Below are 14,094 nucleotides of genomic sequence, written 5' to 3'. Positions count from 1 at the left end.
AAAGTCAATCGAATTCATGATTCGCGCCATTTTTAGTAAAACTAAAACTGCGTTCAAAAATGAAGAACAGTATTTTGATTTGACCCAAACATCGAACCTGGCATTCAGTGCTTAACAGCACTCATAGAGCAACGCGGGCCTCGTACCGAGGGGAGTAGCCATACCGTTTATTTCTAGTACAGAATTGTCTGTCATTTTTTGCGGGGGGAAATCTGCACGCACAAAAAAACAATTACCTGTCACTACGACACGCACACAAAACAATTAGAACATCACAAACACAATTTCACACATGCATCGAAACATTCTCTATCGCAACATTCGAAATAATGTAAACAATCTTAAAAGTACATTGACAAATGTGGCTGTGCAACAGTCGATATGAATTATCGATGTATTTGATAACTTGGTTAGGGAAATCGGGTTAAATACAAATATTAATTTTAAGTATAGGACTTTAATTTTATCCACTAGATTGCTTGCCAAAAAATTAGAATAAAATCGACTAATCGGTGTTGATATCGGAGCTCTCACTAGAACTAGACAAGTGCTGTTACTGTGTTGTAGAGATATTTATCGATAAAATTATATTATTTGATTGAAATAATATACTCATGCTACGTATTTAGCTACGACAATTTTTGAATATTAAAATTACACCTACATACCTAATACTTAAAATTATTAAAATGACTAAGTGTGAACTTTTTTTTGGCAAGCAATCATCATTCTTTGTATACAGACTATGTTGTCGTAGGTGCAATTGCACATGCACATTACTCTCAAGACTTGGAACCATTCTTTGTGTTCCGAGTGGGAATCGAACCCCGACACGTTACTCAACCGCAGCCCAGTCACTAGGCCAATAATGTTTATTTTACGTTATTGCAATGGGATAGAGTAAAAATTAAACAATATATACTTTTTTATTGTTTTTATTGGTACGTCGTATTATACAATAGATAACTTAAAATATTAACAAAACATTTACCACATCAATGAAGATATTAAACATAAAATATTTGAAATTTCCTTTTATTAATATCTAAATAAACTACGGTTTACGAATTAAGAACGACGAATAGTTTATACATATTTGCATTTACATAGATTACAAGGTTTTCTAACTAAAAGGACTATCAACTACAGCAAATGATCAAATGAGATAGATTATATATTAATTCGTATGAATGTGTCATATTTGCTGCCAAATTTTGATCTGGAACTACCTTAACAGTAATATAAATTAATGTTAACTATTTGCAATATTAATTAAAAAGCTTTAAAACACTTTACTTATAAAAGTTACAGCTACAATTTATATTCTCAAAATGCATAGAACCGGGTACATCGTTGTAACAACCCATGTTATAATGTAATGGACTAAAACTTTACAATCATCTCTCATTTACAACATTTATAAGTAAAGGCATTCAATTTTATAATCTATAAAATCTCAAATTTATCTATACAAGACAATATTTTGGTTTAAAAACTGACAATGTAGCACAATATCTAAGTGCATAAATATTATTTGCATAATATAAGTTTTTACGTAATATTAGAACAAGTTATATATTCCCAGTCATTAATTTGCAGAGATCGCTCAACGTTTTTCTGGTTAGTTTCAATCGAAACTGATCAGCTCGCCTGTGTTGTTATTATGTTCTTGCTTGCCCGGTGTCTGGGCTTGTTGGTTGTTTCCAGGCGGCATCTGCCCCTGAGGCATATTTTGTTGTGGCATTTTCTGTGGACCCTGCTGCATGTTCTGTTGCATAGGAGGCCCCTGTGGTACTTGTGACATTTGTTGGGACATGCCCATTTGCTGAGGGATCTGACCTTGCATAGCAGGCCCCTGTTGCATCTGTTGTACTTGCCCCATTTGCATCTGATGACCCATTTGCATCTGACCTGGATTTCCAGGCAGTAGCTGTCCAGGAAGCATTTGTTGCCCTTGGAGACTAGTTGGAATCTGTCCTTGATTAATTTGTTGTTGACCAGGTTGTAACTGACCTTGCTGTAATTGCCCTTGCTGTAGTTGGCCTTGCTGCAGTTGGCCTTGTTGTGTTTGACCTTGATGGTGAATTTGTTGCCCTGGCATCATCATTTGTTGCCCTGGCTGTTGTTGCATTGGCTGGTTAGGCATAGACATATGTTGGTTCAGTGACATCTGCTGCTGATGTAGCTGTGGTATCTGCTGTCCCTGAGTATGTGGTACCTGTTGTCCCTGGGATTGTTGTATGTTTGAGCCTGCTTGCATATTATTATTCATCTGCATGCCCTGAGACTGCCCAGGCATGGATTGACCTGGCATCATTTGCTGTCCTTGCATGGATAATGCCTGGCCTTGGACAGGCATTTGTGACTGTACTTGCATATTGGGAGCTTGAGCACCTGGCTGTTGATTAATTTGATTAGGAATATTTATGTTCTGATATCCAGAAACCGGAACTTGCTGATTAGTATTTGGTTGGTTGCCTTGCATAATAGGCATTCTCATGTTCTGCATTTGTAGTCCAAGCATCGGGTTGGTGTTCATTAATTGTTGATTCAAGTTTTGCTGTCCAAGATTTTGTTGGCCGACGGTCATTTGAGGCACCATGGAGTTGGGCTGCTGCTGAGGTTGGTTAGGCAGGTTTTGTTTGGGTAACTGTGCACTTTGACCATTCTGTTGGGGAATGTTTTGTCCAGGCATGCCGTTGGCAAGGGTCTGTGGAACAATTTGATGTACACCTCCCGGCGCACCCATGCGCATCATTTGCTGCAGCATCATTTGTTGTTGGAGTGGTAATTGTTGAGTTAGGTTGGGTCTTAAGTTGGGCTGATTCATGGACGGTTGAGCGCTGACAGAATTTTGGTTAACACCACCAGCGGATGTTGTAAGAGCCGCAAAAGTATTTGTCAATTGAGGCATGGACTGAATAGTTGCCATTGGATTCATGCTCATTGGCATATTCGCTGTTGACATTTGTGTTTGTCCTGGCACAGGCACTGGAACACTACTATCAGTAGTTGCTTGTGGCATCATTTGTGGAAGGTACTGTGGGTTTCCATAAATTGGCTGGTTTGGATAACCAGCCTGGAACTGTTGTGGCATAGAAACACCAGGCATATAAAAATTGTTAGCATTCATTAAATATTGGTGTTTCTGTTGTTCTTGCCTCATCTGCATTTCACGTTCTTGTTCCTGAAATTAAAGAACGAATTTTATTTCAATATGTCAAAGAGAAAATATTTTTACAAATAGTGCAAATCAAATAGTCATTAAGTAATATATACCTGAACTCTTTGCAATGCCAGTTGCCTCTGATACTGCAAATACTCGTGTTTCTTCTTCCTCATAGCTTGCAGTTTAGCGGCCATCTGCATTTGCCTCTGTCGCTCGGCGGCCTCGGCGGCGGCGGCCAGGCGCGCCGTGTGCTCCGCGCGCAGCGTGTCCAGCGCCGCGCGACTGTCGCGGATCTGAGTCACCTTGTCCTAAAAAATAGAAACAGAAAGTTAAATTCAATTCTTAAAACCACCATACACCATAAACTTGAAATAAGATCCAGTGAAAATATTACCTGCAAGCTCTCTAAGTAGACACGTTTATCGTCCTGCTGCTGAATGTAGCGTAGCAGGCGTGAATGCATGGCGGTGATGTTCATGAATAAAGTTTGTACCGCAGTGTCATTGGCAATGGAACGGCCACTGTAAAAAAGAGTAGGCGTCATTTATTATCTGCACTCAAATATAATGTACCTACTAACATTATCCCGATCTCAAGGAGCATTAATCAATTGAAATAAATATCATACCGTGACGAGTTGCTCTTCATCCTGTTAACAAATATTTCGACCTGAGACTTCAGTGACTCTACAAATTCATCAATTTCTTTGTCCTCAGCGTCCTCATCTTGAGCCTTTGTTGTGGAAGGTTTTGGGAATTCCTGCAAACATTAATTAAATAATATTATTACAAACGGTTATTATACAAATTTAATTAACATAGACATAATAACATAGGCAGGTGCTTTTGAAGCTTAGACACACACTATGAAATCCTATTAAAGAATCTGCCCAATATTTTCAAATAACATATAAAGTATTTAATTAACTAAAGATTAACTCAGTGACATAAATCATAGGATATCATCTTACCTCAGTAGTATCGGAGGCATGTGAGGCTTCCCACTTTCAATATTTTCAAATAACTTAAGTATTTAATTAATTAAAGATAGACTCAGTGATATAAATCATAGAATATCATCATACCTCAGTAGTATCGGAGGCATGTGAGGCTGGTGCAGGTGCCGTGGGCGCCACGGTGTTGTCGCGGTTTATCCGCTGCTCCCAGTAGTTGCGGTCCAAGTACCGCGACAGCTCGGAGTTGGCTTGCGTGCTATGTTCCGGGGATGCACTCACGGACGATGGAGTCGGGGATACTGTACAATTTGAATTTCAACGTTATTAACAAAAAGTGGTTGTTATGTAATAAGAGCAAGTCTGTAAACCCCATCAAGAAATAAAAGGCACTATGTTTATATACATTTCTAGGCGACCTAAGTCAGCTAGTGTCTGATCAAACCCAAAACCTAGTACTTACTATCTTCTTAATACTTATCGACTAGATTTCCTTTAATTTTATAGCAAGTTAATTAATCATTACGTTGTAGTACTCACACGTCGGATGATGAGACGGCTCCGGAGCGATGTGAGAGCGTGACTTGCGTTCTTTCTCTTTGTGTTCAGCCTCTGACTGGCTGAGAGCAAGCGCCAACTGCAACTCTTCTTCTTCTTGCAACTCCTCCGCTGTCTTACCACCAGTTCGTTTCTGATAGGAACAAAGTTTATTTAGTAGACAATTATAAACTTAGTATGAAAAATATTTGAAAGATTAGCGTGAAGCAGAATTTTGTGTTAGAAATGATTAATAAGTATGAAACTTACTATTTATTCCTAATGTTTTTATAGGTATCGTGAAACATACTAAAATAATAAAAATCTTAATAATTTTTGCTGTATGGCAAGGAGCCTAATTGAGCCCCGTTTTCCCATATGTAACAGAAACTTTCTTTTCTTTTATAAACCTTTAATTTTTGATATGCAAATGTAACTATGTCTCCCATCGGGAATTAGATAGGTCAAAGCTATTCAATTTTAATGTTTTTTAACAGTGACTTATGATTTAATACTCTAACAAATGTACCAAGCATATTTTTTTTTTAACATGTACCCAAATAGAGAAAACGGATTTTGAATCATAGCTGTTAGTCACATACATGAACAAGATAAAAAAACATCAAATATGTACAAGTAGACATGACGTATTTAATTGAACTCAATTGGCGTTATCTTGCTTGGAGTCATATAATCAGTGAATTGAGGTTAGAACCAACACAAAGAAAACAGTATTAAGAATTAAAGATAACTTTATTATACAGAAAATCGTACATTTATTACCAAATATCATCTAGGAAAACATCAATTTAAATAAAATCTAAGTCCTAAAGAGCAAATAAGAAATATCTTAAATATCATGTCAATAAAAACTACAATGTCAGTACAGTTATGATATAAAGATCTAAAACATGATAATTCAGTTGTAAGTAATATCTTAACAACATTAAAATGTAAAACTAATTCAAATTGAACAGATCAGGTTATAACAATATTAGTGTTGTTTGAGGCGCCTCACAAACTTGGGCGTCTCTGGCACAGTGAGTGGAGCAACAGATTTTTCTGGAACAAATGGTACGATTCCTGTTTTAGGAATAGGTTTTGGGTGATGAATTAACTTAGCCCTTAACTCCGCCCTTGCTCTTTCTTCAGCTTCTTGTTGTTCCTTTTCCTTCATTTGTCTCATTCTTTCCTGTTCTTCCTCCTTTTCTTTCAATTGCTTTTCAAACTTTTCTCTCTCAGCAGCCCGCTTTTCAGTAGTAAGCTCAAAGGGCGCCGGTTTTTTAAGTTGCACTGGTTGAAGCACAGGCTTGAATGGTTCCTTGTAAAGTACAACAGGTACCTTAGCCTCAAACTTAACATTATTCTCTTTGTTTTCTGAAGAAGTGGTGGATGAGCCACCCTTGGGTGCAGAGCAGTGCATTCTCTTCTTGACAGCTCCAGGGACTGGTTGTGCTTTGAATAAAGAAGCTTGTTTTCGTTCTTCCTCAATTTGACGCTTGATTCTTTCTTCCCTGCGGCGCCTAAGTTCTTCATCCCTTTTTTCAAATGAAAACGGCTCAGGTCTCACTGGACCTGTTCTAGGATGATGCTTTTCTTCACATTTTGGTTGAGATTTCATTAGGAGCATGTTATCATTTCTTAGTTGATCAGCAGAGTTGGCTCTTTTATAACGGAATTTGGGACTTACAGGCTTGGTCACATGTACTGGAGGTTTCACTGGTACCTGAGGCTTTTCTAATATGTGTTTAGGAGCTGGCCGAGCCTTGAATTGAGGAATGTCATCAGTAGATTGAGCAGCCTTCTTTTGAATTTCAGTCAACTTGAAAGGCTCTGGCACTGTAATAGGCTTCTTTGAGACTTCAGGCAGGTTCTTGGTTCCTTCTATAACAGACTTAGGAATAGGATTTGCTTTTATTTTGTGTTTTCTGATTTCTTCAAGTTCCATTTCTTCTTTTTCTTGCTGTGACATGATGTGTGTAGGTCTTGAGCGTGTTTTTGATCGGAGCATAGGCGACTGAGGTACAGTAAGGCCCGATGGTCCAGTTGGTCTTTGAGAACGGAATATTTGCGGTCGCTTCGAATGAAAACGTCCGGGAGTATCTCTCTGATAGTGGTAAATGGCCTCAGCCATTGATACAAACTTAGTTCTTGACAACTCTTGTGGTGCACCTGAAGGTTTACGATGTCTATGATACATATCATCTTTATCGTGGAACTCCAGCTTCACAAGATCTTCTCGAAGAGCAGCAATGTCATTCATAGACATAGATTTCCTCATGTTGTCGAATCCATGTTCGTAAAAGTAATCCAGGTTATTATGTTCGCCAAAGTCGTCTTCAATAGGAGTTTCAGGCTCGTCTTTAATATGTAATTTCCCATTCGGAGTGAAATAGATTTCACCGCGAAAGTTCGTCACATTTTTAGCCATTATATCCACAAAACTAAAGCTTCATGTAAAACAAAACAAATTATACTATTTTCCTTCGTACGTTTCAGAATCGTTATTTTCAAATGCACCAGAAACAAACTCAAATCTCAAACTTGACGTTACAAATGTTGCCATAACAAAATTTTATTTACCCCTAAGTTAGGTGAAAAAGTTATTCAAGTCAAATATTTGGGTTGATAAAATTATTAAACTTTACGCCAAAATATTTTATTATTAATTTTTATAATGAAATCAACGTTACTCAAACCTAATACGAAAGCTTATTCCTGGTAATGACCAGTTACTACTCTTGGTTACTTTGGTAATACTGTATTTAATTTATATTCGTTTAAAAATGTGAATTTATAAAAAGTCATTTTAAATTAAAATTATAATTTTAGAAAATTGCTAATTATATTATTAAAGCTCAAAAATATTTTACCTACAATTTAATATTTTTTTCTGATGTGGCAATAATTCGAATCGTTCAGAAATGTCACAAAGTCACAGAGTTAAAACACTATTATATTTCAATCTTATAATATTTAATTTATAATTGAATATTTTGCTTTTAATTCCATTTATGAATTGAAATCATTATAAATGTGAAATTAAAGAAAACTATACCTAACCTACAATTTAAGCCATGTTATGTTTCTTTTACTTGTTGACACTAAACGAATTTCTGAACGAAATTGCTTATGTCATTACAAAGCGAAAGATAGCGTGCCCATGTTTTTACCTTTTACGCTATTGTAAGAGAAGAGACTTACACAAATTACAAATTTAAAAGTTATAGTCACGATAGAAACCTAAATCTTCAAAATGACGCAAACATCGCTGCCTAATCCTAACACATTGTTACCTCTCGAACTTGTGGACAAATGTATTGGTTCCCGGATCCATATCATCATGAAAAACGATAAAGAAATGGTCGGCACATTACAAGGGTTTGACGATTTCGTGAATATGTTACTGGACGATGTTACGGAATATGAATCCACGCCAGAAGGAAGAAAAATAACCAAACTAGACCAGATCTTACTGAATGGAAACAACATAGCAATGCTGGTGCCTGGTGGTGAAATGCCGGGCGATTCTTACGACGGATAGTGATTATTGCAATTTAGTTTATCAAATAAAGTATTTATAAGTGTATCAAGTGTCTTTTTACTGTGTTCTTGTGACAAAGTTTTACCCTCATTATTGTTTGTTATCATGCAACAAAAACCCATTTTGAAAAGTCATACAATTCATTGTTTAAAATCAGTCAATATCAAATTAAGATGAGATTATGTATAACATAACATCTATGTTACTTTGATTAATTGCACATCTAAAATAAACCTTAAGACTGCTTGTAATTAAGGTAGAAAGTGACTTACCTGTGTTTGTACAGACGGTCCATAGTCGTTTGAGGTGTCAACAATCTCCAGCTTGGTTGTAGACTGTGGTGGTCGGCTTACTTTATCATAGCAAGCATCACAGACTCGCACCTAACAATAACATTCTTTGTTCAGAAATATTCAAGTAGAAAGATACATTATAAGATTATACTTTTAACTGAATTTCCATTGTTTTTATAGTTTTTTTCTATATTATGATGTCTTTTGTCCTTTGAGGTGTTAAAAACCTAATAATTTACACTAGACTTTTTGATATCAAAATTACAAACTTATTATTGTACACTAACAAAATAATGAACATTCTCATTGTATTATAGGTAAGAATAAGGAGAACTGCGTCAAAGACAGCCTTAAACATTCCTAAAATGTAACTGCTTGTATCTTGTACTACAATTAAAACAAAAGTATCTTTATAATTATTATTTCTTGGGCCTGTACTTTATGTCTTACCTCCTTTTCAATTCCATACTTAGGCAGGGTTGATTGCTTGGCACTGCATTGTTGGCAGAACACTTGGCCGCAAGCACGACAGTGATGCCGCCTTACCATCAAGGAGAATGCCACACGACATCTAATAGACAAGCAGAAAAACTGTGTAGTTACTTTGAAGCAACAAAGATTTTAAAATGTATCTGTTAAAAATGGTAGAATCAGGAAAATCAATATAAAATACAACAGGGAAAAAGGAAAGATTACTTGTTTAAATAGTTGCTTTAAAGAAGGTCAATTGTTTATAACACTATTACAAAGGATTCTATAGCTGTGTACGAAAATATAGTATACCATACCTGTGGCAAACTTCTCCATCTGCCCATTCTGGTGCTGTGTCAGCAGAGAACATTGCATCAGATTCCTTGAGTGGAGGGAACTTGTAACACTCAGCCTTCAAAATGTTCACAGTGTCCTATGTATAAAAACCACAACATTAACTTCACTATGACTAAGCGCAATCACAATACCTAACAATACAATATCACTGGCTGTAGCTCTAAACTGACTGAAATTACAACTTATTTCATGGTTCTATTTCGCACTTTCAATTACACAATTTCTAAGTAGACTCGAAAAGAAACCTTAGCACAAAAGAGCGTCACTAAGTCACTACATTAAAACTGTTTATGTTGTTTCATGAGATTATGAATCATACCGCGTCTGACTGATAACATGTGACGCGGCGCTCACAGGTACATATTATAATACGTAGCTATACAATATACGGATATATTCGTATATACGTAGATAGATGGCATGTGCGCCCGCATGGAAACTGATTGTTAAGGACTGTTTGAATGAGTAATTAGTAAATCAATACTTAATTACCTATAGCTTATTTGAAGTACTAATTTTAGTACATTCACATTTAATGTTTGTATAAAAAATTACCATGTATAGATAGATACATATAAAATTTCTGGGCATATCACTAGAGATAAAACACCTATCTCCTTCATAGGACATTGACATGACCACACAACAATGTAAACAGAACAATTTATTTGAATACACTCTCGTGCACAATGGCTGATTAGATTTAATTAAATTAGTGCTTACATGGACGGTAGTTACTCCCGTTTATGTATACTGTACACTTATATTCTAACTTTATAGCAACATATAGTTCACATTTACACTTTACTCTAGGTATTCTAAACTCCTAGTGTGGTAATTACATGAAAGCATGACATAATTGAATTATAACTAGGTGTGGTCAGATCAATATTGCAAAGAACTGTGTCGTTTAACCTTGGAACCAGACATGAAAACGTTCAGTGAACTGTGACAGTTATGTTTAGTGACTATTCTAAAAGTTTACACTTGTTAAGCGCTTCTTATCTGATTTTTAGTACATTTAGCATAAAATAATATGGAGATAATTAATAAGGTCAAATTCTTAACTACTCATTAATGCTACATATTTGGGACTTATTCTTTTTTTATAAATGTGTAAGACTAGCTAACAGAGCTTACAGCAGTGAAACGTCCTAAGGATGTAACTTTGTAATCCTTTATTTTCTTTTTTTTTACACAGTTTGGCTTGTATAAACATTAGGTGCTCTTATTTTGTGTTAAGTTAGGTACCTAAGTCAGTCTGGTTAATCAAGGTAGATATGCTTTCATTAGATTATAATAATATTATCATAATCTAAATGCCTATACTTGCTATCTCTCTAGATAGACTTATGAATGCCATTCAAATTTCGATTATACATCCTCTTTATTATTAAATCAGGGTTTGAAAATATACAATACATATCAAGTTTGATATTGTATATATCCATTTATAAAATCAGACAAATGAATCCAAAACATGAAATTTTCTTTAGATTGGGCAAAATATACCATGATATACATAATTATATCCTTCGAACCCTGTATCAAAAAAATATATTTTATTCTTACCTGAACAGATCTGTACTTTGGTGAGTTACGGAATGCGAAAGCCCAAGCTTGAATCAATTCAAGGATCTTGTTTCGAAGATTTTCGTGTTGTGTAGTCTTCACGAGGTCACGGAGCATCTCACAGAATGCTTTAGATGTCACTTCATCATGGACTCCAGAGCCTAATAATAAAATACAATAATTAGTTGAGAGAGGTTGAGATTGCTGCGCAAAGTAGCTGTGTGAGGAAGATGTGCAACTCAGTATGTGATGTATTGATAATAGGGAAGCTATCAATTATGCATCCATAGCACACATCTTTCCATCATAAAAAAACAAGCTGCTGAGTTAGTTTCTACCACTGCAAAGATGTGCTATGTGTACCAATGGATATGAACTAGGAAACTATGTGACACATCCACAGCAATATATATGCTATATTGCTGTGGATGTGTTTGCTCTACAGATCTTTGGTGGAAAGGATCCTTATTATACAGTTTTATTTTTATTTATTTTTATATTAACTATAGGTTCACGCTTGTCCACTATCTCACCTGATGGGAAGCGACAAAGCGATTTCAAGGTAATTACTAACATTTTGTATTTTTCTTAATAATTAAAATATTTATAATGAGAAATAACATAAGCATTCCAATAAGAAAACAATCAGTATTCTAATAAGATATTTATCACGTTCGTGGACAGTACTATCTCACAAGTTGCAGCTACTAAGACACTACGTTTTTTTTACATTGCCCACAGGTGTAGTTTCACGTAATGCAAAAATGTAAAATAATATAGTGACAGTCCAAAGTCGTAATTATACGTGTGGTGACAGTACAACATTTCGTTCTTTACAATAGTATGGAAAATCAGTTGTCGTGAGGCATACTGATTTTATGAAACTAAAACTGATTGTCGACAGGCATTGACTGTTCTATCATTTAGGCTATCTAGAAGCCTGTAATAATTACTGTCCACCAACGTATTTATTTACAAAGTAGGGTTTACTTACCACAATTTTTGACAATACTCTCGAGGACAAGCAGTGCAAACATAGCTTGGTGGGGGTTTGAGGAGTATAGTTTCTTTTTGACTGCTGCCACTGCATATTTTGGTCTGGAACAAACATTTACAGTTTCAGAAGATATCAAGACACACTTAGAAGTCACCCTGTTCCTTCTCCTGCTTTGAGCCAGAATCCCAGTAACCTGTTACATTGTCCACAGCTTCAGGAGTTACAAAGACTTTGAAGATGTTTTCAAGTTTTGCTTCTTTTTGGCTTTCAAGGTATCACTTAACATAAAGTGGAATTTAACTAGTAATGTAAGAAATCAATCAATTAACCCGATTGATGAATACATGACAGGAATTATTAAACTGTACTATATATTGTAAACATGCTATAGTTAAGCACTTAAAAAATAATTGATTAAAAGCTATTTCTTACTCTCATTGTCACCATGACATTCTTCATTAAGTATAGTTGGTATGTACAAGATTTTAAATAGGTATTTATTCTTGTAATCTTAAAATAATGTCACTTATCCTTAGCTTCATTAAATAATTACCAATGATAATAGTGTCAACATAGCACCATCATAATTATAGATTTAAAAACAACATGCATCCATTAATCACTCATATTGTAGTTTGTAGTCATTAGGCCAATCAATAGTCATACATTTTCATACAGTTTACACATAATTATCTTAAAGTTGTGTACAAAACAGTGTCAATAACTGATTGTTATTGAATATTGATTGATGATGTAATTTTTTTATGAACATTTTGCTTTACTTTTTATGAACACTTTCTTGTTATATTCTACTTGGTAATTGAATAATCATTCCATAGTTGAACAACTTTCTACTGGAGCTTTTAGGGGTCATTTGACCTGTGTGTACTACATGTTTTGACCTTATAAATAATGTTTATGAACTTATAATTATTGTACTTACGAACAATCATTCTGTCTAATCAAATCACATATTTGTAGGATAGTCGGCCAATCGGGATCTAGGCGTAGATTACTTGTAGCTTTATCTAGAACAAATTATTTCACCATTTTAAACTGGTAATCATCCTAGGTATTGATAATGAGACGCTCATTGTTTGCTTCGGAAAACTCGTGAGTCACAACCGCAAATTATACCGTTAAGATTAGACAATTTTTGGGAAAAAATAAAGAAAGCTAAATGCTAATCAGAGAAAACTGCCTACAATAAATTGTGACAACGAACATAATTTTTGTTGTAGACGTAAGAACGCGATGGTGTAATACAAAACAAATTGCACTTTTAGTTACTCACCAAGCAACTTATCAAAATTATTAGCTCGAAACATCTTTTCGTATGAAACGCAATAATAAACTTTTGTTTTAGAAAATCAACAGTGATTGATAGTGATTCGATGGACAGAAAAATGACAGCACACTTTTGTCATTTTTTATTTTTTATTCTGAATGTTGGCATGAGTGAACGTCATTAAGAAAAGGGTTGTAACTTCAAAATAATTCGGATTACTAACATAAAGGTTGGCAACACTAATTTAGTGTGGTTTTGACAAACCGATATTACGGTTTTTATATTTTTTTGTTGTTGGCAATCTTATAATCATAGAGTAAGAAGCTTGCATGTCTTTCCGGATATTTATCGGTAATTTTAAAATATTTCATGAAAGTGTTTGAAAAAAGGACTAGTAAGCTATTCTCGTAAACAATTTATTAATTTATAATACCTACATACAAGCAGAATGTTATATAATATGCATTGTTATGAGCAGATTCATCTATTATTTAGTTTTGATGATTGATATCTATATACCTACTATAGGTGCATCGTGTATGATGTCTCTTGAAATCATCGTGAATAAAAGATCACTTCATCGCCAGTGTCGTAATTTAAATAAATTTGAGCACGTTTTTTAATTCCTTCGCAAGGTAAAAATTGTACGTAGGACATTATTTATTATTTATCTTGCAGACGTAAAAATCTGGCTAGGTACCCATTTGGAAAAAATTATAAAGGTAGATCTGTTGTATTTTTTGTAATACAATCTTTAATAGACAAATGATTCCGCGCGCGCCTCAAAGAGCCATTAGACCACCACGGATGGGGCCAATTAAGGCTGATGCTTGATCCGGAGCTGCGGACTACCTAGCGGGTTTACCGGGGCTGCGACTCGGAAAGCAGAAGTAGGAACGGGGTGGTTTTTAGTC

At 35.1% G+C, this 14,094-nt stretch overlaps 3 protein-coding genes across 3 annotated transcripts; 1 reads left to right on the top strand and 2 right to left on the bottom strand.

Annotated features, from left to right (window-relative positions):
* Positions 1 to 919: 919 nt before the first annotated feature.
* On the bottom strand, positions 920 to 13,371 carry LOC118264612 (hepatocyte growth factor-regulated tyrosine kinase substrate). Its single transcript, XM_050705048.1, has 13 exons — positions 13,187 to 13,371; positions 12,836 to 12,920; positions 11,890 to 11,993; positions 10,896 to 11,056; positions 9,284 to 9,399; positions 8,946 to 9,066; positions 8,475 to 8,585; positions 4,662 to 4,812; positions 4,254 to 4,423; positions 3,798 to 3,928; positions 3,564 to 3,690; positions 3,280 to 3,477; positions 920 to 3,187 (listed from the first exon to the last, which is right to left on the bottom strand). The coding sequence occupies exons 1-13, from the start codon at positions 13,218 to 13,220 to the stop codon at positions 1,628 to 1,630; spliced, it is 3,069 nt and encodes a 1,022-aa protein (XP_050561005.1). The 5' UTR covers positions 13,221 to 13,371; the 3' UTR covers positions 920 to 1,627.
* LOC118264619 (targeting protein for Xklp2) lies at positions 5,393 to 7,278 on the bottom strand. Its single transcript, XM_035577197.2, has one exon. It carries the CDS (start codon positions 7,087 to 7,089, stop codon positions 5,653 to 5,655), a length of 1,437 nt encoding a protein of 478 aa, XP_035433090.1. The 5' UTR covers positions 7,090 to 7,278; the 3' UTR covers positions 5,393 to 5,652.
* On the top strand, positions 7,776 to 8,247 carry LOC118264630 (U6 snRNA-associated Sm-like protein LSm5). Its single transcript, XM_035577207.2, has one exon. The coding sequence runs from the start codon at positions 7,915 to 7,917 to the stop codon at positions 8,200 to 8,202; it is 288 nt and encodes a 95-aa protein (XP_035433100.1). The 5' UTR covers positions 7,776 to 7,914; the 3' UTR covers positions 8,203 to 8,247.
* Positions 13,372 to 14,094: the final 723 nt, after the last annotated feature.

Source organism: Spodoptera frugiperda, chromosome 26 (genome assembly GCF_023101765.2).
Source record: "Spodoptera frugiperda isolate SF20-4 chromosome 26, AGI-APGP_CSIRO_Sfru_2.0, whole genome shotgun sequence".
NCBI classification, from domain to species: Eukaryota; Metazoa; Arthropoda; class Insecta; order Lepidoptera; family Noctuidae; genus Spodoptera; species Spodoptera frugiperda.
The sequence above is the reverse complement of the archived record's forward strand: the minus strand, read 5'-3'. Positions and strand labels throughout refer to the sequence as shown.